Genomic DNA, 25,705 nt, shown 5'->3' with positions numbered 1-25,705 from the left:
CTGGGCTAACAAACCCACCTTGCGTGTCACCCAGGCCCTGGGGGGATGGGTGTGGGAGCGATCACCACAAGTGTGGGGCTGGGCCGGCTGGCTATGAGGACACAAGTTCCGTTCTTTTCCCTGCCATCTCAGCAGTAGGCTCTCTAGAACATTTTGTCATGGACTGGGCTGCTCTCCCTGCTTAGCAGTCAGTGAGCCCTGGTGCCTTCTCCAGCCCCACGGGAGAGACGGTGACGTAGCGGGTATTGGTGAGAACAGCGGATCAATGACACTGGCTGTGCTGACGGGAACTGGGTGCCGCGGGATTTTCGATACAAGCAGACAAGCACTTAGAGGTCCATTATGTCACACCGCTGTCACAGACTTCTTCTGGAACAACAGCCCATCTGGAACTTAATACCATGGGGCTAGTGTGGAATTCTGACCCACCTCTGGGGGTGGCCAGGACCTAGGAAGCACCTAGAGTTGTTTTGGGGGGTGTTCTTTTTGTCCCCAAGCGGTGGACAGAAGCTTCCTGCAGCTGATGAGGACGAGTTCTGCGTCCAGACTTCCTACCATGCTTCTCGGAGACCACGTCCGACGAGAGCCACATGCCGTGATGCCCCCCAGCTGCTTGTAGCTGTATTGCAGACTTGTTTTAATTGGGGACTACTGTCCCATTGAGGTGTGAGTGTAGTTATAAAAATACAGTAGAAAACTTGAAAGATCTAGAAAACATAATGAAAATAACCAGTTGTCAGCATTGGTTGCCTTTCTCTGTGGACTGGTCTGTTACCTGGATGGTCTCCTAAAACATCAGTGAAAAACTTACGTGTGTGAACAAAAAACCAGTTTCAACTGAATTTGAAACCTCTGTACGCCCAGGTGTTCTGTGTTCCAGCGTCCTAGCGTGTCCTAACCGAGGGCAGCTCGGAATTCATCCTCTGACGCTCACCAAAGCTCCAGAGACGTGTGCTGTGATGACTGGCTTGTAAGGAACAAGGCCCTGGGGCTGTTCCTCATCCACTTGTGCTCTTCCTAGAGCCGTGGGGCCTCGTGTCCCCTCGTCCTCTGAAGTCCTCTGGGCCACGTTCCCTTGGACCCAAGAGATGATATCTCCCCACAGCCTTGTGGCCCAGATCAGCTGCTCTTGGTGTGTGTATGTAGCTTCCTGATGGTCTTGATAATCCATGTCTGTAAGGCGTCGGGAGTGTCCTAGGGGGTATATTGCCTTTACGATGGGTCTAACACGTGTCTGTATGTGCTAATCGATGGTGACTGTCCGAGTGCACTTTGAACTTAAAAATAACGTCGTGTACCTGTAGGGCTCTGGGTTTTGAGGTTCACACCCAGCATCTTAGCAGTGCTTCAGATTGCTCGAGTAGATATGAGGGATTTGGTGGAAACCGCCCCCCTCCACTGGTGAGGAGACAGACAGACCACTTTTAATCCTCAGGTGCAGATAACACAGGGTAGAGTCTTTGGAGGGGAAGGACCAGTCTGCCAACTGGAGCTAAGAGCACATTGCAGGATGGTTACTGAGGAAGGAAGGAGACCATTGGTAAGAATAAAACAGAAGGGGGCTCCTGGAAAGGGCAGTGGGGCACCAATGGTATGTACGTCTGAGAGAGGAGAGACCCTCTGCTACTTACGTGTCTATAGAATGTTTCTCCTGATTTTGTTCTGTGTATTGATTTTGTATCCTGCAATGTTACTGAATTCATTTATTAGCTCTAATAGCTTTTTGGTGGTGTCCTTGGGATTTTCTCTATATAGTATCATGTCATCTGCAAATAGTGACCGTCTTACTTCTTCTCTTTCAATTTGAGTGCCTTTTATTTCTTTTTCTTGCCTAATTGCTCTGGCTGGGACTTCCAATCCTACATCGAATGAAAGTGGGGAGAGCGGGCATCCTTGTCTTTCAAAAGATTTCAGCTTTTCATTTTGAGTGTGATACTGGCTGTGGGTTTGTCATACATGGCCTTTACCGTGTTGAGGTACAGTCTCTCCATACCCGTTTATCATAAATGGATGTTGAATTTTGTCAGAAGCCTTTTCTGCACGGATTAAGATGGTCATGTGACTTGCTAGCCTTCATTTTGTAAATGTGGTGTGCTGCACTGATGGATTAGTGGATGTTGCACATCCTTGCATCCCTGGGATAAATTCCACTTGGTCATGGTGTATGATCCATTTTGGTTTGCCGATATTTTGTTGAGGGTTTTTGCATCTATGTTCATCAGGAATATTGGCCTGTAATTTTGTTTTATCGTGCTGTCTGTGTCTGGTTTTAGTATCAGGGTAATGCCGGCCTCATAGAATGAGTTTGGAAGTGTTCCCTCCTCTGATTTTATTCTAAGTACCAAAAGCTTCTAGCAAGTGGTGGGAGATACCATTAGTTGCATGTATGATTTGGCTTTGGGCAAGAAACCTCAGTTCTGCAGCGACAGATGTGGTGATTCAAGAATGATGTTACGGCCTTGCTGGGTGGTGGGCCGCTGTCCCGAGTGTGGTGGGCAATGACAGCTGCTGGTAGGACAGCAGGGAAGCGACTGCTCAGTATCAGAGCATGCTGTGCAAGGAGAGCTGGATCTTTCGGGTTGGGTGTTGTCCAGTGTACCGGAGTTTCCCACTTGGCCTGTTAAGTGACCCTTCCTGTTGGCAGATGAGAAACCTGCCTAGGACTCTTTTCCTGTTGGCTCCTGAGCTGAGCCGCCCCGTAGCCATCTTGGACTGTTGTTCCTATTTTGGGGAATAGGAGGGTTGTGTTAGAGCCAGGGATGGTTTTCTGAACACAACTATGCTGACCTCGGGGATCAATGGTTGGAAGAGTCTCTGAGCTGGTGTTCGTTCTGGAAGGCCCAAGTCCTGCTTCGTGGGGCTCAGAGCAGGAGTGTTGTCGTTATTCTGACTGAGTTTAAGTGTGGTTCTCTGGTGTTTGGGTCCCCTTGCCCACGAATGCCTGTCTTCTGTGGTCTCCTAAGAGCTGGGCCCTTTCAGCACACCTGTCTCTGACAGGAAAGCACCCGAAGGGTCTGACCCAGTCCACTTGCTGTCCTAGGTCCCAAGCCCGCCGTCTGCACCTGAGCCGGTGTCATTGGGACTTAATCCCGTTTACTCTCCTGCACGGTCAGTGGTTGTTTGGAAACAGCGTCGGGAGGACTTGTTGAGCTGGAATCTTCTTCCAGGCGAGGAGCCCTGGGGTGTGGTCAGCGCCTGGGCCAGGAGGTGCTGTGGATTCTGTCTTAAGCCCGCAGGCCCCTTGTGTGCCCTAGGCAGGGTCCGGGTGCGGGTCAGAGGAGAGCACAGGGGCTGGTGCCTGAGCTCATCGTGCTCCGTACCTCCTGTGGTGGTGACGCCTTAGAGCTGCCCTGCCCGGCAGGCCCCGGGCACACAAGGTTGCTGTGGGGACAGGCTGCCCTCCCACTCCTGACACCTAGAGTTTCATGTGACTCAAGTGGACTCCTTCTGTCTGAGTGCTGCCTGGACTTGCTGAGTCTTTCAGGTCACTTCTGCCAGACTAACTGAGACTTCTTAAAGAACACGTTATAGAACACAGGTGTCACGTGGCCTGAGGAAACCCCGTGCCTCACGGTCCACATGACGACGTTGGTCTCTGACCTCCCCTCGGATTGTCCTGGGTGGGCCCAGGCTGGGCGAGCCAGCGTCGTGTCAGCGGGGGCGAGGGGCACACCTGAGTCTTCTAATGGGCACAGAGCTTAAAATCCAGAGACAGTTGCTGCTCTAAGCACACATGGGAGGCTGAACTTTTATTTCAAAGAGATGTTGCTTTTAAAGCAAAACAAGGAACTCCCCTTTGGGAATTGCTGAGTCTGGGGCACATTCTTTGAACAGTCTTTCCAGGGGCTTCGAGATCAGATTGATTGATCTTGGAAAGAACCAGACGTTGTCAGCAGTCAAGTTGGGAGATGAGGGGAGGGGAGACAAGAGAAGACCATGCTGTATGGGCGCATTTAATTTTTTATCCACTATTTTGTCGTGAAATTTTAAAAACACACAGAAAAGTAGAAAGAATTGTGCAGTGAACACCCATTTACCCGATTCCATAGCACCCTGCTCCACTTCACTCCCACACACCCGCCCCTCCGTCCATCCTGTTTGCGATGCATTTCAAGGTAACTGGCAGCCATCAGTCAATTTCACCCCTAAACACCTGAGTGTGTGTTGCACTGTCTGAGTTCAGTATTTGTTTATGGCTCCTGACCCTGCTTATTATTGCTTGTTTAACAAACACAAAACCCATCAGGGTATGGCCATAAAATAACCACTGACTTTAATGTGTGTCTTGTAAACCGACTCAGAGGATTGCACGCGGCATGAGTGGCAGGCGCCGTGCAGACCACCGAGGCTCATTTAGAGAAGTGTGTCTTTAGGCTGAAACCTAGGGAACGGTTGGTATTTTCCCACCAGCCGTCGGCATGCCCTGCAGGCTTGGGATGGTTCTGGCCTCATGTTCCTCTTCTCTGTTCCCCAGACCAAGTGGTGGCTGGAGAACTGCTGTCTGGGCTCAGGTCCCTCTGGGCTCTGCTGCTTGGTCTTCCTTCCTGAAGTCGGTTGTGATGATGCAGCTCCAGCACTTGGAGACCGTCCATGGCTCCCACTGAGTATTAGCCAGGGTTTTCAGACACACAACCAATTTCTTCATGTATAAAGAGATTATTATAAGGAATTAGATCGCACAGCTATGGAGGCTGACAAGTCCCAGGATCTCCAGTCAGCAGGCTGGAGACCCACAGGAGCTGATGGTGTGGTTCCAGTCCGAAATCCGGCAGCCTCCAGACCCAGGAAGAGCCCATGTTTCAGTTCGAATCCAGAGGCTGGAGAAGACCAATGTCCCAGCTCAACGCAGTCGGGCAGGAGAAAATTCCCCTGTGTTTGTGGGAGGGTTAGCCTTTTTGTCCTCTTCAGGAAGAGCCCATGATTTAGTTAGAGTTCGAAGTTAGAAAAGGCTGATATCCCAGCCTGCAGCCAGGCAGCAGGAGTGTCTCCTTACTGGTGGGAGCACCAGCCTTCTTCTGCTCGGGCCTTCAACTGATTGGACAAGGCCCACCACGCTAGGGGGGGCAATCTGCTTTCTCTGTCCACAGATTTAAATGTTAATCTCATCCGGGAACACAGACATACCAGAATAATGTTTGACTACGAATGTCTGGCCCCCCCATGGCCAAGTCCAGTTGACATATAAACTTTACCACCACACACTGGCTGCAGAGAGACCCCAGACCCTGAAGCGGGCAGGCAGGGCCCTGCATGAGCTGGTTGTCTTCTTTGTGCAGTTTGCTCATTCTTTCACTTGTTCACTGTTCACTCAACAAATACACATGCAGAGGAAATGGAAGCGAAGGACTCTTCCCAGGGCATTTACTGTGCTGGCCATGGCCGTGCAGTGGGGTCTCAGGTCGGCATCAGGTGTCCTTTTCTCCCGTTGCCCTCAGTGAATATACATGCGCTGCTTTTGAAATAAGGGGGAATGTGTGTGTGTGTGTGTGTGTTTAAAAGAAAGACAGCTGATCCAATTAAATCTTACTCTACAGCCCCATGATGTTTTGGACTCTGCCCCTGGTAAAGAGTCCCACATCTCCGTTGTGTAGACTGATGGGAGGGGAGGTTCATTGCTTCACAAGGGCGCCCACTGCACGTCCTTCGAGGCAGCAGTTCCTTGTCATTGGAGCTGATACACAGAGGCTGGGTTTCAAAATGACCCAGTTGTCTGTTACATTTTTACTCTTAGAATGATTTAGACACTTGTAATATTTGCTTGAATCCACATTTGTTTGGAAGGCTCTGTTACGAGCCTCCGTTAGGGATTTCTTCACACGTCCCTCCTCTTCCTCACGCTCTTTCCTCCGATTATTGACTGTAAAGTGAAGATCAGCTGGCTCTGATGAAGTCCTGTCCTCTCTCTCTCCCTGTAGTGCTTCACCGATACAGACACATTTTGGGACTGTGGCAGCCAGATATCGGGCCGTATGGAGGACTGCTGAACGTGGTGGTAAGTCCCAGAGCGTCGGGCCTGGGTTCTTGCGGACGGGACTGCGTCCTCCCTCCAAGGGGCAGGCCAGTTGTTCACAAAGACTCATTGGGCCAGGTTTTATTTTCCTAGCGAGCAGAGATTCATTTTAAGTAGCTCTTGGCTTCTGCCACACCTACGAACTTCGTGGTGACGGGATGCCTTCCCTGGTCCCTGCCTCTTGGACACTCGGGGCCATCGGCCTTCACACCCCCGGGGCACTCCAGTGTTGGCTTGTGCACTGGTTCGTTGCCCTAAATCGGGTCTGCAGGCTAAAAGAAAAGGAGGCCATGTGGGGCCCTCGGAGGCTGGCCCTAGACAGAAAGCCCACTCCAGGCCCGCCCCACCCAGGGACCAAGTGGCATAGGCTTGGTGTCATGGCAGGTGTCTGTCCCTTCTCTTCAGGCTTGCCCCCTGAGGTCTACAAGCAGCATTTTAACTTTACTTTATTCAGGCTTTATAGCTGATCTCAGCAGGAGGGGCTGTTTGATACAAGCTCCTTGGTCGTAGCCAGGAGAAGAGTCTTCTGGTTTTAATTTTTATATGCTTCTAGGTCACTTGCCTAGAAGCATATAATAGCTGCTCATTTTTGGGTCCATTTGAGAAACTCAGATCTGACTTTTCTTGGGCTTAACTGGTGTCGGTGTCTAGCAGGATGCAGCCCTCGCCGGTGCTCTTGCCAGGCACGAGTGGTGCCTCTGGGACAGAAGCCGGGACCTGAGTGGGGCCATTGTACTTGCTGAGCTCTGGGCAGGGGCCTGGCCTCGATGTTGCCGCAGCTGATGGTGCAGGGAAAACACAGCCAGGTGCCCTTTGGCCGGCGCTGCACACGCGCTTGGCAGGCCAGAAGCCAAGTCCAGGGGACTGGCCGCAGCTCGTGTCACGGCTCACGGGTCTGCCTCGCTGTGGTCTTTGGGGCCCCCAGGGAGCCTCCTCGTGGCCTCCTCCGAGCCTGGTTCACGTAGGCCACGGGGTGACTGGTTACTTCGTCACTCTGTATTTTGCTCACCAGGTGGGGTTTGGGCAGGGATAAATATTGCTTCATATTTTTTATAATTTGATGGAAACATCTGTTAAGAAACTTGCTTTATATTTGTTCTGTTTAATATCACTGGGGAAGCCTTGCTTTTAGAACATTCTCACAGGGGCCAAGACAGACAGCTCCCAGCGTGGGCAGGTTCTTTCCTTTCTTTTAGTCGGGGAGGGTGATAATTGTTTGTCTTACTGGCAGTGAGTAATAGAGTTAAAAAAAAAAAAAAAGACTTCTGAAAGCAGGGGATAATTAGGGGAAAATGGAGCCTATGACAGAACACCGCCAATTGGCTCTTGTCTCAGATGGTTAGCGATTAAGTTCTCTCCTCTGTCGCTAGAGCCGGAAGCTGTGGACCCAGGCTCCGCCAGGAAGGCAGGAGCGACTGCTGGGCCATCCCCAGTGGGCTACAGAGGCCACCCCCTCCCCTCCACTGAGAACGTGCCTGGAGACTGCCCCCTCCTTTGACCTGATCACCACTTTTATCATTTGCCATTTTGAACACATACAAGGGTAGTGGGAATGGCTGGGTGAACGCCCACAGACGCCCACCTCCTGGACTCAGAGGTTGGCCGTAGTGCGCCAGGTTCATGGTGTCTGTCTCTGCCCCTTTGCCTTTTCTTTTCCGTACTTTAAAGCAGATCCCAGGCCCGTGTCAGTTCATGTCTGTACTTCAGTGTGGATCTCTAACCATGTGGGTGTTTCGCACGTTCCCACACATGTGAGGTCCTGACCACGCCTCACAGCAGTGGCAGTAGTTCCTGGATTACCTGAGGCCCAGTCCACGCTCGAGGCTCCCTGACGGTCTCAGAACCGCCTTCGACAGCTGGCTTGTTCACGAGGATCTAAGCAGGCCCTCGTGCTGCCTGCTTTGTTTTGCCTCCTGAGTCTCTTCTGTGGAAAGCAGCACTCCCGTTTTCCTCTGGTCAGTTGCCCTACTGGGTGTCGCACTTCTGGATCATTCCTGCTTCTTTCTTATGTCTTTTAGCTTGTGCTCCCGGCACCTTCCCACCCCCACTTCATAGCGGAAGTTCTCTCTAAAAGGTTTGCTCGGATTTGGGGCTAACCACTATATTTTCTATTAAAACATTTAGTTACTTTTTCAGCTTTATTTAGGTATAATTGACAAAACTGTAAGATATATAAAACGTACATTGTGGTGATCTGATTTGATGTACAAGTACACTGTGGAAGGATTCTCCCGTCTAGTTAATTAACGTACCCATCACCTCACATTTTTATTTTTTTTTGAGGGGTGGGGAGAGCACTGAGTTCTATTTCTTAGTATATTTCAGTGATATAGCAACGTTATCAACTTTAGTCACCATGTTTCATGTTGCATAAACCACTTTTCGATGAACACACACTGGTGGGCGGGGCCGTGCTCGTCCTGCTGCGCTAGGTGAGGCCCCAGGGTCCCTGCGGGACCGGAGTGTGAAGACAAGAATGGTCCTCGTGGTGATCTGGGGGGTGCGGATACTGAGCCTCTGCCTCCCCCTCAGCCGTGTGTGGACCTCTGCACAGGTGGATGGCTTGTTCATCATTGGCTGGATGTACCTGCCTCCCCACGACCCACATGTGGACGACCCGATGCGGTTCAAGCCCTTGTTCCGAATCCACCTGATGGAGAGGAAGTCGGCCACGGTGGAGTGCATGTACGGCCACAGGGGGCCCCACAATGGCCACGTCCAGGTGAGCACGCGGGGCAGCGTGTGCAGGTAAGGGGCTGGGTCTCCTCACTTCGTCCCGGGCCTGCTGCCAGCTGTTTGCCAGGGTCTTCCCAGCTGTGCACCACGCCCATGCCGGCCAGCAGGACCGGGAAGCGGGCCCTGGCCCGGCCCTTCTGTGCGCTATGCCGCTGTTGCTCCTCAGAGATTCACTTGCTGGAGCCTCCCCTGATTCTGCCTCTGGTTAGAGCCAATTGTCCTTCCAAGAGAGATTCCTCACTGTTCCTTTTTCTCCTCTTCGCAAGGGCATCAACTTGGAACCAGACGTTCTGCTCTCGGATGTGGGCCTGGCAGGTGGCCAGCCCGAGAGCAAGCCTGTTCTCTATCTCAGTAGGAGAGCGCCAGCCCCTCTGTGCTGCTCTCGGACCCCCCGGGGGACAGCGACGCCTGGCCCCCTGGGAGGGAAGCGTGTGCTCAGGGGGGTTCCAGCCTTCCTTCTTAGAGCAGCCGCAATCTGGTGGCCTCTTGGGGTCCTGTAGATGAGTGGGATGCATGGGTGCGGGAGGGACTGGTGCACGCCTGCTCTGGTGGGGGTTAGGGGCTGACTCGTTACCCTTTCTCCTTGTTGTGGACACTCAAGATCGTGAAGAAGGACGAGTTCTCCACCAAGTGCAACCAGACGGACCACCACAGGATGTCTGGTGGGAGGCAGGAGGTGAGGCCGGACCCTCCTGTCCTGCGGGGCAGCTGAGAGGGTGGGTGGTTTGAAGGGAGGGCCGCCTCCCGGGCTCATGCTGGCGCTGTGGGCGTGTGTGCTGGGCCCAGGTTCTGAGTCCCCACCACCCCCAGGATGAACGGGCCGAGTAGAAATAGTTCTCTACCTGGTTCTCCGTCGCCCCTTTGACAACAGGCCCGTGGGCGGTGGGGTCTCTTCCTGGATGTGAATTGCAGGGAGACCAGAGGCCTTTATTGGCGTGAACCCCGTGGTGGAGGTTCCCAGGTCACAGCCATGTGGTGGGTGAGCCTGCGTGAGTGTCTTCGGGTTTCCTTTCTGCACGAGTAATCTCACGTCGCCTTTGAGTTTTAGTTACACCACCATCTCAAAACATTCTTAGGAGAACCTCAGACTTTTAAATGCAGGATGCTCGTTGCATTTATTTGTCGGGTGCATCTCTTAGCGTTTCTGAGTCTGCTGGGTCCCTGGTAGCCAGGGGTCTGCAGGGAGACAGCGCAGATGGAGAGTACGCACGTGCTGCTTGGAATCTGTTGAGGGTAAACGAGGCCCTTGTTTTCCCGAACGCATGGTATGTGAAGGTGACGGTAATGACGTGCTTCCTTCCCTAATAACACTGTCATTCAGTCTCACATACAACCACATACACATCAGTGGCTGTTCCAAGTCCACTTTTAAGTGAAACACGTCAACAGCATATTTTCCAAGAATAGAACCTCCTCAGCTGTTGAGACCTTAAAAGGGCCATGTAATGGACTTCTGGAAATACTCTGGGATCAGAGAAAGTTCCTGCGAGCCAACTGCCGTGTGCGGCCTCACCAATTTGGAGACGGAATGGTATTTTTTCTCATTATGAAGGTAATAACATGCTCCTTGGGGAAACTAGAAAAACACCTAGAAGTTAAGGTGAGAATAAAATGCTTTGTTGGAATCCTGACTTTGGTGGTTAATTTGCATTTCTCTTATGTCTGAGGCTAGGATTAGTGTCCTGTGGTTCCTTTTCTGTGAAATCTGTGTTCATACCCTTTGCCTGGTTCTGTTTGGTGTTGTTATGTTTCTAATTGATTTGTAGGAGTTTTCATCCTGTGAGGAAGTGAACCCTTCAAGATACGAGATGCAAATATTTTTTCCTCCTTCATTCTTTTGTCTTTTGGTTTGAAATGAGGTATGTTTTCACTTGTAGAATTTAGTTTTTAATTTTTATATTTGCAGTTGTATATGTCTTTTCCTTTTTTTTTGGCCACACCGTGTGGCTTGCGGGATCTTAGCTCCCCGACCAGGGATCAAACCTGGGCTCTGGGCAGTGAAAGCGCAGACTCCTAACCACTGGACCGCCAGGGAGTTCCCCTTCCTGAATAGCTTCTTAGTTTTTTTTTTTTTTTTTTTTGCGCTATGCGGGCCTCTCACTGTTGTGGCCTCTCCCGTTGCGGAGCACAGGCTCCGGACGCGCAGGCTCAGCGGCCATGGCTCACGGGCCCAGCCGCTCCGCGGCATGTGGGATCTTCCCGGACCGGGTCACGAACCCGCGTCCCCTGCGTCGGCAGACGGACTCTCAACCACTGCGCCACCAGGGAAGCCCGTGAATAGCTTCTTAGTTTGATGTCATCTTAAAATCCTTTCCCCACTTTGGAATTATACTTACAGACGCGCTCGTGTTTTCATTTTCACGCGTTTGTTTCCCACATTTATCGCTGGCTCTGTGGGTTTATTCTGTAGAGTGAGCTTCAGCCCGCCTTGGCTGTAGTGCAGGTACCCCTCAGTCACCCCAGCACTGGTGCTGAGTGATGCAGGTTTTCTCTACGATTCAAAATGCCATCTTCGTCCTGTGCTGCCATTTGAATTTGATTTTCTTCAGGTAGATCGTGCACGTTTGTTGTAAAGCGTCTGGTCTTTCGTTGCTGCTGTAAATGGACTCTTGGCTCTCGTATCTTTCAGCTGGTGACTTTATATATAAAAGCTGTTGCACGCCACCCATCTTACTGCCTCTTCTCTTTCATTTATGAGCACCTTTGAGTTGACTACCTTGAGTTTTCCAGGATAATACTGATTATCTGCAAATAATGACATTTCCTTCCTCCTTGACCCCTTGTGGTGAGGACAACACCCTTGTCTAGTGGTGGGTGTGGTTCACATGGTCCTGTCACGAGGCAGCAAGGTGGCCTTGGGGTCAAGATATACGTTATTATGCTAGGGATGGAGCTGTTTATTCGTGTTTTATTAAGAGGGCTTTGTTTTAATTGAGAAATGATGTTGAATTTACCAGTTTGTTTTAGCATCTGTGGAAACCATCAGGTGATTTTTTTCCCCCTTAATCTAGTAATGTGATGACTTATGTTAATAGATTTCTAACCACTCTGAAGTCGTGAAAAGAGAGCTTGTTTGATCGTGGGGCACAGTTCTCTCTGCTCCTGGATGCTCTTTGATCCTGTTTTATTTAGGACTTCTGCATTGATGAACGGGCTTGGTCTAACATTTTTTGTGCTGTCTTTGGCTTTAGGAGCAGTCTTTTGCTGGCTTCTAGAACTGGGGAGCCTTTCTTTTCTCTCTAGGCCTGGGAATCATTTAACAGTGGACTTGGAACTCCTGCCGGTCTGGGGTGGGGAGATGCCGCACGTCTGCAGGCAGAGCAGGGGCTGGGCTGCCTGAGGTGCCGAGGGATGCATCCTAGAGTCATGGGGGCAAGGGGGCTTGCTGTGTGAGGCACAGTCACTCTGTCCATCTCAGTTGCCCGGGGCCACTTTGCTGGCTCCTTGTGCCGTCTCCTGTCTCCCTCCCTCTTGCCCTCCAAGGGGGGAGCTGGGGGACTGGGGGACGGGTTCTCCCATGGATTCCTGTGTCAGCCTGAAACATCTTCACTCTGTAGCTGAGTCTTTCAGACCCAGAGCGTGGCTTCAGGCTCCAGGGAGAGAGAAGGAGCCGTGAGGTGGGCACTGCCGTGTGTCCTGACAGCTCTGAAGAAGAGGTGAAAGTCTCGGCCCCGGATTCCGGGCTGCTCTGCGCTCTGATGGTTGATGGTCACTTAAAATTCTGGGCATCAAGGGTGCTTCCCAAGGGAATGGAGGACTCCCGGTGGCCTAGGAGGGTAGGAAGGTGAACGGGCCTTGCTTATCACTGTCTCCAGGCAGAAGGCTGTCCTTGGCACCGTGGAGAGATGTGGAGATGCCCGCCCCAGCCCCTGCAGGCCGTGCTGGCTGTGATCCCTTCGTCACCACCCAAGGCCAGCTCTGCATAAGCTGCATCCTGAGGCTGCCAACCGCCCCATTCCCCATCCCAGTCCCCAGTCCTGGGCCTTCTGCCAGCTTTGTGCACCTTCCAAGGCCACGTCCTGCGGCGGGATCTGGCCCCTCAGGACTGGGGTGTCCTGCTTGCTCCTTACGTGCCCCTCCTGGGGGCCCTCCCTGTGCTGCTCAAACTGCAGCTTCATCTCCTGGGCCTTTGAGAGCAGCTCAGGCCTTCGCCCGCCCAGACCCCAGCAGTGCGTCTGCTCTCTGGCTCCCGCTGCAAACGCTGCCTGCTCTTCTTCCTGGCTCTTCCCTCCCTGCCCGCGCCCGTCCAGGCCCTGCAGCCTGAGGCTTCTGGAAATCGGGGTGGGGGGGCGCTGTGAGGGGGAGCAGAGGTTGGGAAGGGCGTGTGGCCTGGCCCTACCTGCGGTTGCTCGGCCCTGCAGAAGGCTCTGGCGCTGGACTCCCCTCAGTTGCACACAAGTGGCTTTTATTTTGCTTTCCTTTGTCTTATGTACTTTCTCGCCACATTCCTAAAATGATACCTCGTCATCATCAGATCCGAAATCCTCAGAATCGGGAGGGAAAAGAGTGCTGACACAGCCCCACAAGGAGCGGCCTCCGTGCCCATCCTCCATCATCCCTTCAAGTTTCCTTCAGCCTTCGTGATGTCATTGCAGTCTAACTATCTAATTTGGATAGTTTTTCTATTTTTTTTTAGCTTAACCGTTATTCCAGAAACATTTCCCAGTCTCATTAGAATTCTTTACGACCTTTTTTTTTTTTTTTTTTGGCCATGCTGCGCAGCCTGCAGGATCTTAGTTCCCTGACCAGGGATTGAACCCATGCCCCCTGCGTTGGAAGTGTGGAATCTTAACCACTGGACCACCAGGAAAGTCCCTACAAACTTTATTTTTAATGCAGCGTTCCATCTGTCATCTGCTGCGCTGTAATGACTGTAGGTGTGTGACCATCCTGCAGTTGGACTTGGGGTTTGTGGTCAGATATTCCCCTGTTACCCTCCTGACCATGTGACTCAGTGACTTAGCCTCTGGGAGCCTCAGCCCTTGTCTGTAAAATGGGGCCATGAGATTACCTGCGGTGCCGAGTGATTCTGGAGGGTTGAGTAAGACGCTGAATGACTTAGTGCCAGAGCTGGTCGGAGCCGCCCAGGAGAGATGCCGGGCATTATTACTGTGACCCACTGCCTGAACTCTGCAAAAACGTTGTGGTTTTGGATTGCACAGAAATGGAATTGGGTAAAAGGCCCTGAAGATATTCCAGATTCTCTTTACGTGCTGTCAGTTTGCTGGTCCCCGTTTACAGCCCACCAGGGCACGTGAGCCCCCTGCCTCACCACGTTCCTGCCAGCCTTGGCATTGGCCCTGGCAGAGATGAGACCGGTTAGCACGTGCCCTTTGGTTAGGTTTAATTCTGCCACCTGCTAGCTGGGTGGCTCTGGAAAGGTCTGTTGACTTTTCCAAGCCCCAAACCTCTGTAGAACAGGGAAGATGTTAGCACCCAGCTCCTAGGCCGCTGTGCAGAGTGAAGCAGTGATGGGGCGGTGTTGGCCGTGGTGGACGAGCCCTGGGTCCATAGTGGACTGAGTCTTGTCTGATATGTTCTAGGCCCCTGTGTTTTTCCTTGTGGATACATATCTGGTAAGATAATTTCATAGTAAGCATATTTGTTCTGAGTAATTGGGTCTGCTTGGTATTCTTAACGACTGACCTTCTCATGCAAAGTAAATAAGATTATGATTGTTCACAGGCCAGCTTCATGGTATTTAGCTCAAGTCTGATTATGCACCATGGCAACACTGAAATCACTACATTCTTTTACTTCCATTTGTATCTGTTATTTCTCTATTTGATTTTTTTTTTAAGGGCCTACCCTTCATGAGTTAAGCCACTTAAGTGGAAGATTTTGATTTGGGTGAAGTCTAATTTGTCAAGTTTTTTCCTTAGTGGTTATTGTTTTCTGTCTTAAAAAACTTTGCTTACCCTCCAGTTGCAAAGAGAGTGTCTCTCTCTCTCTCTCTCTTCTTTTTAGAAGTTTGGTAGCTTCACTTTACTTTTCGGTCTGTGACCCATCTTGAATGGTTCCTGTGTGTGGTGTGAGGTGGGGATTGGGGCTCCTTTGCTCCCTGTGGTTGTGCAGTTGTCCAAGCACCATTTGTGTAAAAGACTTTCTTTCCCTGGGAGGTGGCTTGGATGCTGTGATCGAAAGTCCACTCCTGAGACACACGTGGGTGTTTCCAGGCTCTCTCTCTCTCTCTCTCTTTTTTTTTTTGGCTGCACAGCTTGTGGCATCTCAGTTCCCCAGCCAGGCCATGGCAGCAAAAGCCCGGAATCGTAACCACTAGGCCACCAGGGAGCTCCCTCCAGGCTCTGTCTTTAGTTCTGCCCTCTTGCTCAGGTACCATCTCGGTTACTGTCGTCTTGTAGTGGGTCACAGTGCACGCTAGTGTACATCCTCCAACCTTGTTCTTTTGCAAGATTGCTCTGGATGTTCCAAACGAATTCCAGAATCAGCTTGTCAGTTTCTACAGAAAGCATGGTGGGATTACTATTGGCCTGATGTTGAGTCTGTAGATCAGTCTGGAGACAGTTGCTGACCCAATACCAAGTCTCCCGGTTCGCAGGTGCCTCTGCTCTGTAGGCCTCTTCCCCCGCCTTTCAGCAGCATCTAGTGGTTTTTGGAGTAGAGGTATCACACGTTTTGTAATGTTTATTCCTAAGTCCTATGTCTTTTGAGGCTGTTGTAAGTAGGATTTTTAAGTTTTTTTTACTTTCCAGTTTTGTGCTGCTAGTATACAAAAATTCAGTTAATTTTATACATTGACCTTGTAGTTCTAATAGTTGTTTATTTCAGTCACTAGTAATTTCTCTTCTTTGCCAGGGTTTGGGCAGTAACATATTAAAGCAATTGACAGATTGTAGCTTTTTTTTTTCTTTTTGTAAATTGCTTTTGCTTCTGTTTGTAGAGCTAATTCTAGATATTCATTAGAAACACTGTTGAGTTAGGATCCCAGAGCTGTGGATTAGTTATGTTAGGTGTACAGAATGAAACTGTTAAGCACTAAATATCCTTCATTGTTCGATTCCATAATGAATTATTGGGCTTTGCGGATGAGGTATTCATAAAAGTTTTCTTTTTACAAATATACTTACTGAACATAACTGTGAAGGCACATTTTATTTTACTTTATTAAAAAATTTTTTATTGAAGTATAGTTGATTTACAATGTGGTGTTATTTCCTGCTGTACAAAGTGAATCAGTTATACATATGCATATATCCACACTTTTTAAAATTCTTTTCCCATATAGATTATTACAGAGTATTGAGTAGAGTTCCCTGTGCTGTACAAGTAGGTCCTTATTACTTATCTATTTTATATAGAGTAGTGTGTATATGTCAATCCCAGTGAAGGCACTTTTTTTTTTTTTTTTGCGGTACGTGGGCCTCTCACTGTTGTGGCCTCTCCCGTTGCAGAGCACAGGCTCTGGACGCGCAGGCTCAGTGGCCATGGCTCACCGGCCCAGCCGCATGTGGAATCCTCCCGGACCGGGGCACGAACCCGTGTCCCCTGCATCGGCAGGCGGACTCTCAACCACTGCGCCACTAGGGAAGCCCTGAAGGCACATTTTAAAAAGGAAAATCCACCCACACTCTCTGCCCCGCCTGTCCCTGTCCTGTTCCTCATTGGTGGCTACAGAAGGCAATTCTGCTGACTTGTCCGGCACGGGGGTCTGCTGTGCCCACTCCCCCAGAAACCTGAGAACCAGGCTCAGTGTAGACGCCACCTGTGTGGGTGGCACAGAAGCGAGGCTTGCCCAGCTGCCTCCTAGGCGCTCTCGACATGGGCTGCGGCCCCATCCTCCCCGAAGGACCCCCACGGTCCCTGCGCTTCCTTCCTGTTGAAGTCGGGCGGGGGAAGTGGGGACCAGAGCCCCTGGCGCCACGCCTCAACAGGAAGGGAGGCCAGGAGCTGGGAGACCAAACACACAGCAGCCCCCCCTCCCTCCTGCCCGGCCTCTGTCTTCATCCCATGCACTCAGCATCACAGCCTCTCCGAGCCCTAGTGTTGTGGCGGTTTTCGTGACCTGTGTTCTCTCGAAGGAATTCCGCACGTGGCTGAGGGAAGAATGGGGGCGGACGCTGGAGGATATTTTCCACGAGCACATGCAGGAGCTCATCCTGATGAAGTTCATCTACACCAGTCAGTACGAGTAAGTGCAGCCCCTCGCTGGGTGTGAGCGGCCTGTCTCAGGTACTGTGAACACGGTCTCCTGGTGGGTGCTGTGTGCATAGTCCCTCTCTGGGTACTGTGAACACAGGCTCTCTCCCAGTGGGTGCTGTGTGCACAGTCCCTCTCTGGGTACTGTGAACATGGTCTCCCAGTGGGTGCTGTGTGCACAGTCCCTCTCTGGGTACTGTGAACACCGTCTCCCGGTGGGTGCTGTGTGCACAGTCCCTCTCAGGTACTGTGAACATGGTCTCCCGGTGGGTGCTGTGTGCACAGTCCCTCTCTGGGTACTGTGAACACCGTCTCCTGGTGGGTGCTGTGTGCACAGTCCCTCTCTGTGTACTGTGAACACAGGCTCTCTCCCAGTGGGTGCTGTGTGCACAGTCCCTCTCTGGGTGCTGTGAACACCGTCTCCTGGTGGGTGCTGTGTGCATAGTCCCTCTCTGGGTGCTGTGAACACAGTCTCCTGGTGGGTGCTGTGTGCACAGTCCCTCTCTGGGTACTGTGAACACCGTCTCCCAGTGGGTGCTGTGTGCACAGTCCCTCTCTCTGCGTACTGTGAACATGGTCTTTTTCTCAGGGTACTGTGAGCACACTCCCTGGCCCACCTTGGTGTCTGTTTTCTGTCTGTTGGACTATCATCACCCACCAGCTGTGTGCTGTCACGGGCCTGGCCTGTGTGTTAGAGCCTCATAGTTGCTTTCCCATGTCTACCCGGGGGGCCTCTTAGCCTCCCTGCTGCCGTGCCCTCTGCCCCCGGACCCTGTCGCATGGCCCCTGTTTAGCCCCTTTGCAGTCTCAGGGGTCCCTGCCCCGGGGTGATGGAGAAGGTGTGAGGTGTGCTGTGCACATGTGGGGGAGCATAGCTCAGGAACGAGGGGTGCCCCTAGTGGGGAGCTAACCCTGGCTGCCCTGGGCCACCCTGCCCAGCCCACCCTATGCAGCACGGCCGGAGGTGCATGAGCTCTGTACTCCTGCCCCTGCTCCCGTGCGGCTCTGTGGCCGAGCTCTCATGCTGCCCGCTCCCCCTGCAGCAACTGCCTGACCTACCGCCGCATCTACCTCCCGCCCAGCCACCCGGACGACCTGATCAGGCCTGGCCTCTTCAAGGGCACCTACGGCAGCCACGGCCTGGAGATCGTCATGCTCAGCTTCCACGGGAAGCACGCCAGGGGCACGAAGATCACGGTGAGTCCAGGGGCTGCCCTGGCAGGCCCAGCACCGTGTGGACTCCATCACATCGGCGTGGCGTAGTGTGACTCGGGCCGCACCCTGGCTGCTCAGTGTGGGCCCCGGACCGTGGCACTGCTTCCCCGGGGAGCTTGCTGGGAACGCAGGCCCCACCCAGACCTGCTGATCCAGGGCCTGCCTTCCATAGGATCCCCCGGCGATTCTGAATGTTTCCAAGGCAGCCTTACCACACGGCTCTCAGCCCTGGCCACACCCTGGATCCCTGGGGAGGTGGAGGAGACACTGATGCTGGGGCCCCATCCCAGAGATTCTGATTTAATGGGGGTGGGCCGGGTGAGGGGCTCCAGGAGCTCCCTGGGTGACCCTGAGGTGTGGCCATGGTGGACACCCTCTGCATTAGCCCTCCGGCCCCCGTGGCCCGTCCTGGCCTCAGCCGCTCGGGAACGCAGTGGGAGGATTTCTGAGCTGAGTGGGGGTCCCGGATGACAGGCCCTCTGTCACCCGCTCTAGGGGCTGCTATCCACGTGCTCGCCTGTCGCTGTGCAGGTGTGAGGGGGGGAGTCTCTGCGGAGGCGCAGAGCAGGCCTCTTCCTGGTCCTCACAGGGCACTGCTCGCAGCTCCGTTGGCCGGGCTCCCTGTGGACGAGGGCCTGGGCGTTCTCCCAGGTTCATGCTGGGGAGCTTTCGTGTTCCAGGCAGACAGTCTGGGCTGGTGTTTCCGGCCTGTCCCCCGTCTGACCGGGGAGGGTCCGTGGACCTCTCTAGGCCGCGCATCTCTTCAGCTGTCACGCAGGCTGACTCCCACCTGAGGTCTTTGGGCACAGATGTGCCTGCGGGCCCTCCCAGGGTCACTCGTGGGTGCTGTTGTTCCGTGTCCTCAGAGGTCCTTCACAGAAGGCTGCCTGCGCTGGGTGCTGCTTTGTAAGGGCTTCTAGGATCTTCTGACTTGTAAGGGGTTGCCGCCAAATCAGTAGGAAGGCTGAGCGAGTGCCCTCGGCCGGAGGTGTGACCGGGGCTGGAGGCCGCGGTCTCTGAGCCTGCTGACCGCCGCCCGCTGGCTCCGCAGGGTGACCCCAACATCCCTGCCGGGCAGCAGACAGTAGAGATCGACCTCAGGCACCGCATCCACCTGCCCGACATTGAGAGCCTCCGCGACTTTAACGAGCTCTCGCGCATCGTCCTGGAGGTGCGCGAGCAGGTGCGCCAGGAGCAGCAGCAGGAAGGTGGGCCCGAGGACGCCGCGGGCCTCGGCCGGCAGAGCCCCCAGCCCTGCGCGGAGCCACCCGCCGAGCAGGCCAAGGGGCCCGGGGATGGAGGGGCCGAGGCCGCGGCTGAGCCGCCCGCCCAGTCGGGGCAGGGGCAGCCGTTTGTGCTGCCGGTGGGCGTGAGCTCGAGGAACGAGGACTATCCCCGGACCTGCAGGATGTGGTAAGGATGCCGCGGGGCGGGCAAGACGGGGCTTCCCAGAGGGGGCTCTGCCCGGCCGGCAGGGAGGTGGCCTGGGGTGGGGCCGACCCTGCGCTGGGGGCCCTGCACTGGTGGGGAAGCTCTGCCTACTTGGGCCGGGTCCCAGCTCGGGCCGAGCAGACTGTGAGGCTCCTGTCCCCTCACCCCTCTGGGGGCCTCAGCTGCCAGGCAGGGGGCCTCCTCCCCACCGTCTCTCACTGCACAGCCGCTGAGATCAAAGGTAGCCAGGCAGACAGGTGAGACGTCGGGCAGCACTGAAAGCAGGCCGTGGCGTCCCTCCCCGCGCCTCCCCTGGAAAGCCTGCTCGCGGCGTCCTGGACGGGCCTTGCAGGGAAGGCCTGTCCTGGGGTCTCACCGCCTCCTCATTTCTTCATGTGGTTTCTCCCCGGCTCTAACAGCCTCCCCACAGAGGCCGTGGGCCCCGGTCTGGGACAGGGCCTGCCCGCTGCTGCTAGCTCCTCACTTGGCGTGCTGTTTGCACGGTCCTGTCTTAGAGATGCACGCCCTGCCCCGGTCCCCTGCACTCCAGGGCTGTTTAGTTTAACTACAGAGAATAAAATGAAAATTCAGGCCCTCGGGCACACTGGCCGCATTTCAAGTGTTCAGTAGCCACTCGTGTGTTGGACAGTGCAGGTCTAGAACATTCCATCGCCATAGAGAGTTCTCATGGACAGTCACCTCGGGGTTCATTGAGGGAGGAACCTGTCAGTCTCTTGGCAGATTATCACAGCCGACTTTTCTCTGCCTTTGTCACGTTACGTGTGAAGGTTTCTTTCTTTACCTCTGGGCCATCTGCTGCCTCTCGTGTGCCCGCAGTGGTCTCCTAGGCTTTTCACATGTAGGCAGGCGCACGCCGAGCTCCCCAAAGGGAATTTAGGCGTCTGCGTGGACTTGATGGAAAAAATTCATTACATTTTCTTCATGTTAATACAGTTGTGATAAAAGAGGCTGAATTTGGCTTTTCTGGAGGGAGATGTACACATAGTGAATGTGTGAAGTTTTGAAAGGTCATAAAGGGAAAGGCTTTGTTATCCCTGGGAAACTTGACAACTTGCAGCATCGCAGGGCCAGCTCAGAGCCCTCTGGCAGCGCCGGCCTGGAAGCTCTGGCCCAGCCTCTGGCTGTGTCATGGGATGGTCCTCCACCTGGTGGTAAACATCAGGGGCTCGGCCAGGAGGGGTGCATGCGTTCTCTGGCACTGCCACAGTGCCTGCGCAACACACGTCTCTGTGTATCTAAGCTTGGTGCACCCCCCCGAAACTCTCTGAGCCATGGGCCCTCAGGCGCAGGGCTGCTGTCCCCCTCCCGCCAGGCAGAGCCTCAGCATGGTGGGCAGAGGTGGGCGTCCCAGGCACCATTCCACGCATTGGGAGGTTCAGGCCAACCCCTAACTCCTCGTCACCTGTTCTTTGCAAGAAAGAAATAAACATATTACAGCCTGAGTCTCAAAACTTGGCTGTAATGGGTATTTGAAAGTCCTGCTTCTGGTTAATGTCAGTTGCATGCCAATAAATCATTATCGATTCCATTTGAGTTGTTCATACGTGGACCTAACTGTCCCGGGAATTGCGATTTCTGTTACCTGGGTCTGCATCATAAAGACATGTACTTTGGGATAGAGAATACGAGGTGGGGCTGCCTGGAACCCTCGTCCTTTCGTTGGGTGAGCTGGTAGAGAGAGAGCAGTGGTCGGCGGGGTGAGCCCGACTGTGTGGGGTGAACGCCGGCTTCCCCGAAGGCGCAGGGCCCCACCTCTGTGCAGAGCTGCTGGCAGATGGTGGAAGTGGCCTGGAGGTGGAATGGAGAATGTTCCAGAACGTCCAGGACCACGGGTGATGGGCTTGGGCCAGCACGCGCCTTCGAGGCCCCGCTCATCCCCTCTCCCCGCGCTTTCCCTCTTGTCCTTGTTCAGTTTCTACGGCACGGGCCTCATCGCCGGCCACGGCTTCACCAGCCCCGAGCGCACCCCCGGGGTCTTCGTCCTGTTCGACGAGGATCGCTTTGGGTTCATCTGGCTGGAGTTGAAGTCCTTCAGCCTATACAGCAGGGTCCAGGCCGCCTTCCGGAATGCGGACGCCCCGTCCCCACAGGCGTTTGAGGAAATGCTCAAGAACATCCAGTCCCTCGCCTCCTGATGGCCCACCGCCCCGCGGCGGGCGGCCCGGGCTGGGAGGGCAGCAGTGTGCGCTCAGGAGACGCGGCCTCTGACCGGAACACCCACCTCCTCGTAGGAGCCTCTGCGCGGCCTCCCCAGACGCTTTCCGTGGACGCCCACATATCTGCCAGTAGCAATGGGAAAGCTGAGCATGTCTGAAACAAACAACAGAACCAGAACAAACCGCCTTAGAGGACGGGCTGCAGGGCACGTAGGTGACTGAACTGGAGAAATTGGCCATTGTCTAGGGAAAACAAAATCCTCCTCCAGGGAGGTTCACAACGCAACAGAGTCTGTTGCCTCCAGCCGATGGAAGGGGTCATGGGTGAGGTGTGCGGGCTCCACCATCCCCTCTGCAGGAAGTGAGCCAGAGGGCCTTGGTGCCTTCGACACAGCCTGGGCAGGTGGGGCACTGTGTGTGGAATAAGGGCTCCAGGGAGTCGGGCTTGGGACCCACTTCTCTACCGACTTGCTTGGATTTTGGACAAAGGCATTTCACCCCGATCTCAGTTTCCAAATCAGTGGAATGGGGCCAGTGATACGGGTCACTAGGGAACGCCACTGCAGGCCTTCCAGCAGCTCGGAGGCCCTGCAAGCACCGCCCGAGCCCGGTCCCTGCGGTGCGGTGTGCCTGCCTGGCCTCTCAGGCTCTAGAACCTAGACCTTCACTGCGGCAGTTCAGATAGGCATTCACTTAGTTCACGCCTTGCCCCTGCCCCGCACTCACCGGTGTCAGACCCTGAGCTGCAGCCGCTGGTCTCAGAACCAGGACAGGGCACCCTCTGAGATGACCTGCGTCTGTTCCTCCTGCTTGCTTTACACAGGTGCCGCTCTGAGAGGGGCGAAGCAGCAGAAGGGGTTGTGCCAGGTGAGCGTGGCGTCCCTTTGTGGGGGGTGGGGGGGGGCTTTCTGGACGCTGCACGTAGGGAGCGCACTTTAGAGACCAGGACCCTCAGGGAGCCTCCAGCATGCAGACCCTCCCGCTGGCATCGTCCCTGTGTCACGTTGACCCCTTCATTTGGGGACCCCTGTGAGCTCGCTCTGATCTTGCTGTCTCCTGAAGAGCGGAGCCCCGCGTGCCTGTGCACAGACCTGCTGGAGTTCTGTTCAGCCCTCCCTCCAGGCTGCACCTGCCTACCAGGGCGTGTGGCTTCCCGGGGTGGACGGACTCTGTTCCTTCCCAGTTGCTCGTCCTTGTCGGCTGGACTGCGCTGAGCCCTCACACTGGGGGCGGGGGCCCCAGGGAAGGGGCAGCTTTGTGGTGCCTTTATGTAGAGACCAACCTGAGGTGTCCCATGAAGCGTGGCCCGTGTCTCGTGATGGCGCTCTCCCTGACCAGCCCTTTTCTAAAACAACAACCCCCACCGCCCCCGCTGCAGCACATTTGGCGACCCTGGCCTTCCTTTGCTCCCAGAATCACAGAAGCAGCCAGCTCTGTGCATGGCCTTGAAGCGCAGGCTGGGCCTCCCCGGAGGCTCCGTGGGGCTGCCCTGGGCACGCCGGGCACTGTCGGCCGTCTCGTCCGAGGCACGTAGGCCCCCCTCCCAGACCCTTCCAGCAGGACCCGGGGTCGGGTGGGAACGTGGTCCCAGCTCCCGCGTCTCTCGAAGGACTGAGCCTCAGAGCCTGAGGCCGCTCCCTCCCTCTCACAACGTGGCTGTTCTTCTCTCGTGCCAAGCATGGCCGTCCCCAACGGTGACGACTGGCCGCAAAGCCTTGAGGACCGTGAAAACGGAGGACAGCTGGGCTAGGCTGTTCCTCTCTAGATTTCATCATTGTTTAAATAAAATCAAGAAAATGCGTATTTTACCCAGAGCCAAGGGACCGTCTCCCTCTGAGGCCCCCAGTGTTGCAAAGCGCACACAGATCGAAGACGAGCACTTCTGATTAAAAACCAGTCTCAAACCAAATGCTGTTCTGCCTCTAGTGTCTGGCCTACACATGGTTTCCACTAACAGTGACTAAAATAACCCTGGTCTCTTGGCTGCGTTCACGTTGGCCTCTGTGTCTGGTGTCAGGCGGGGCCCCTGGGCCTGTGGGTGGGGTCTGTCTAGCTGGCAGTGGCCGGGGTGACGCCAGGCAGGTCAGCAGCAATGAAGGGTGAGGGCTTGTCATCCGCACAGCCGGTCATGCAGAGGTCCCCCAGTCTGACCCGTGCTCAGCCAGCTCTTGATGTCAGTAGGTGAGGTGTAGGGACAGTGGCGGTTCTGTGCACAAAGCGGGCACTGGCCGCTCCCCTTCCTGGCAGACGGTCAACCAGCTCAGGAGGGGAACTTCCAACCAGTTAACTTGTAGGCGAGGATTCAAAAAGGCTGACGTCGTTGTCCGAGGCCTCAAGGCAACCGGGCTTTTGAAAAATCAGGTTCCAGTGGTGCACTCGACCCAGGTTAGGGGCTGGCAGCGTCCACGTGGGGCTTGATCTGGGGGTGGTGGGTGGACCTCGGAGGGTCTTTAGATGTTTCCCATGGTTGGCACCGCCTTCACTGCCACTTTGCTGCCGTGAGGTTGGGGAAGGAAGCTCAGGTGCACCTCTGTGTACCTGGGCGGGCTCCACGCTCTGCTAGTCGATTGGAAATGATGTGATTGGAGATTTCAGACACGGGTCACTGGCGATTTTCCCTGTTGGGGCTGAGCGTTTTTTGGTGTGAGGCTGTGGGAAATGACCTTATTTTTTGGCCGTGGGACGTGGGCCTGGCCCCTCCTCCAATACAGTCCAGCTCACTGGCTGGTGCTCACAGCCACAGCCGCCCTGCTCTGCCCCTTGCCCCCTCCTGCCCCGACACCAGGCTGCTCAGTGCCAGGTGCCTGCGTCCCTGGCCAACGCGGAGGGCGGGAGAGTGCACAGCGGTCTAACTAGCTACATTCCCGCTTCCTGCAGAACAAGCGCAGGGGTGCAGTTGTCCTGCCAGACTTTCTAACTGAGTTGTTTCCAGATGACCAGACCCCTCCCTTAGCCAGCTGCCCTCTCGGCCTGACACCTTCAGGGCTGGTTGCAGTGTGCGGGTTGCCCAGGTTGCACAGCTGCTGCTGTGAGGACACTTCAGTGCTTGTGAGCTGAGCTGAAGAGGATCAGAAACCTGCTCAGCCCTTTGTCATTCGGGGAATTTCCTAAGCTCCTTGTGACCACGGTGTCTCGAGTGTAGACTGGGAGCACCTGACTGTGACTTAGTAGCCATGTTCTTTTGGATACTTTCAAGAATGCCTACGGGAATGTTCTCATATAACCCTCACCTGCCTTGAGGATAAGATGACCCAATTCATGGTCCATCCCAGTGTTAACGTAGGCCAACTTCTCTGTCTTTACTTTTGGGAGAAGATCTGAAGTGTAATTTGTATGTTCTCAGAACAATTTAGAGACAGAAGAAAGCCACAATGCCGTCAGTTTGCCTGATGCCGTGCATGGGAACCATACGGAGCGGTGTCGTTTACAGCTGGGTGGCCTGCAGGCCAGCCTTCCGTGGGGCCAAGGTGACCAGCAGTGGCACCTGAGGCTCGGACAGAAAGGCAGCCCCTCTTCTGGGTCCTTTCTGTGCTCGCCGGGAGAGCAGCCAGAGCACGTGAAGGGATCAGAACATTTTGCTTTTTTAGCTTAATTCAGTACTTTTGGTGGTTGTTTGAGATCATACAGTCCGCTTGGAGAAGAAAAACTTTCATCCTGTGTGATCTTGAAACCCCACCCCGTGAGTGAGAAAGACAAGAGTGGAGATGGAAAGAGTTGTGGTCGCTCTCAGGCATCCGCTCGGGCTTGCCAGGTGCGGCTGGGGCAGGGCCAGGACCCGAGGAAGCAGCTGCCGCGAGCCTGGGCCCCGGCTTGTGACCCGGACACGACAACCATGCGGGGTTGTTGCTCCATAAAGCAGCTTCTGAAATCTTATTGTGTGCTTTGTAATTTATTCCTTTCGGGATGTGGTTCGGATGGAGGCTGGAGCCCTAAGCAACATGGCCTATATGGATGTGGACAGGGGACGATCGTGGGAGGG

At 54.4% G+C, this 25,705-nt stretch overlaps 1 protein-coding gene across 5 annotated transcripts in view; it reads left to right on the top strand.

Moving 5' to 3' along the window:
- The window catches only part of FBXO31 (F-box protein 31), a 45,789-nt gene extending 20,190 nt beyond the window's left edge, over positions 1-25,599 (top strand). For all 5 annotated transcript variants that reach the window (XM_030849133.2, XM_030849134.3, XM_030849132.2 and 2 more), the window contains 7 exons: positions 5,916-5,992; positions 8,565-8,732; positions 9,348-9,422; positions 16,786-16,895; positions 17,947-18,100; positions 19,170-19,531; positions 21,483-25,599. In XM_030849133.2, the coding sequence (XP_030704993.1) occupies positions 5,916-5,992; positions 8,565-8,732; positions 9,348-9,422; positions 16,786-16,895; positions 17,947-18,100; positions 19,170-19,531; positions 21,483-21,705 (1,169 nt within the window). In that variant the 3' untranslated portion in view covers positions 21,706-25,599. The remainder of the gene's footprint in view (positions 1-5,915; positions 5,993-8,564; positions 8,733-9,347; positions 9,423-16,785; positions 16,896-17,946; positions 18,101-19,169; positions 19,532-21,482) is intronic.
- Positions 25,600-25,705: the final 106 nt, after the last annotated feature.

The sequence above is a fragment of the Globicephala melas genome, chromosome 19 (genome assembly GCF_963455315.2).
Source record: "Globicephala melas chromosome 19, mGloMel1.2, whole genome shotgun sequence".
Lineage (NCBI taxonomy): Eukaryota > Metazoa > Chordata > Mammalia > Artiodactyla > Delphinidae > Globicephala > Globicephala melas.
Note: the sequence above shows the minus strand (reverse complement) of the source record. Positions and strands in the feature narration are given on the sequence as shown.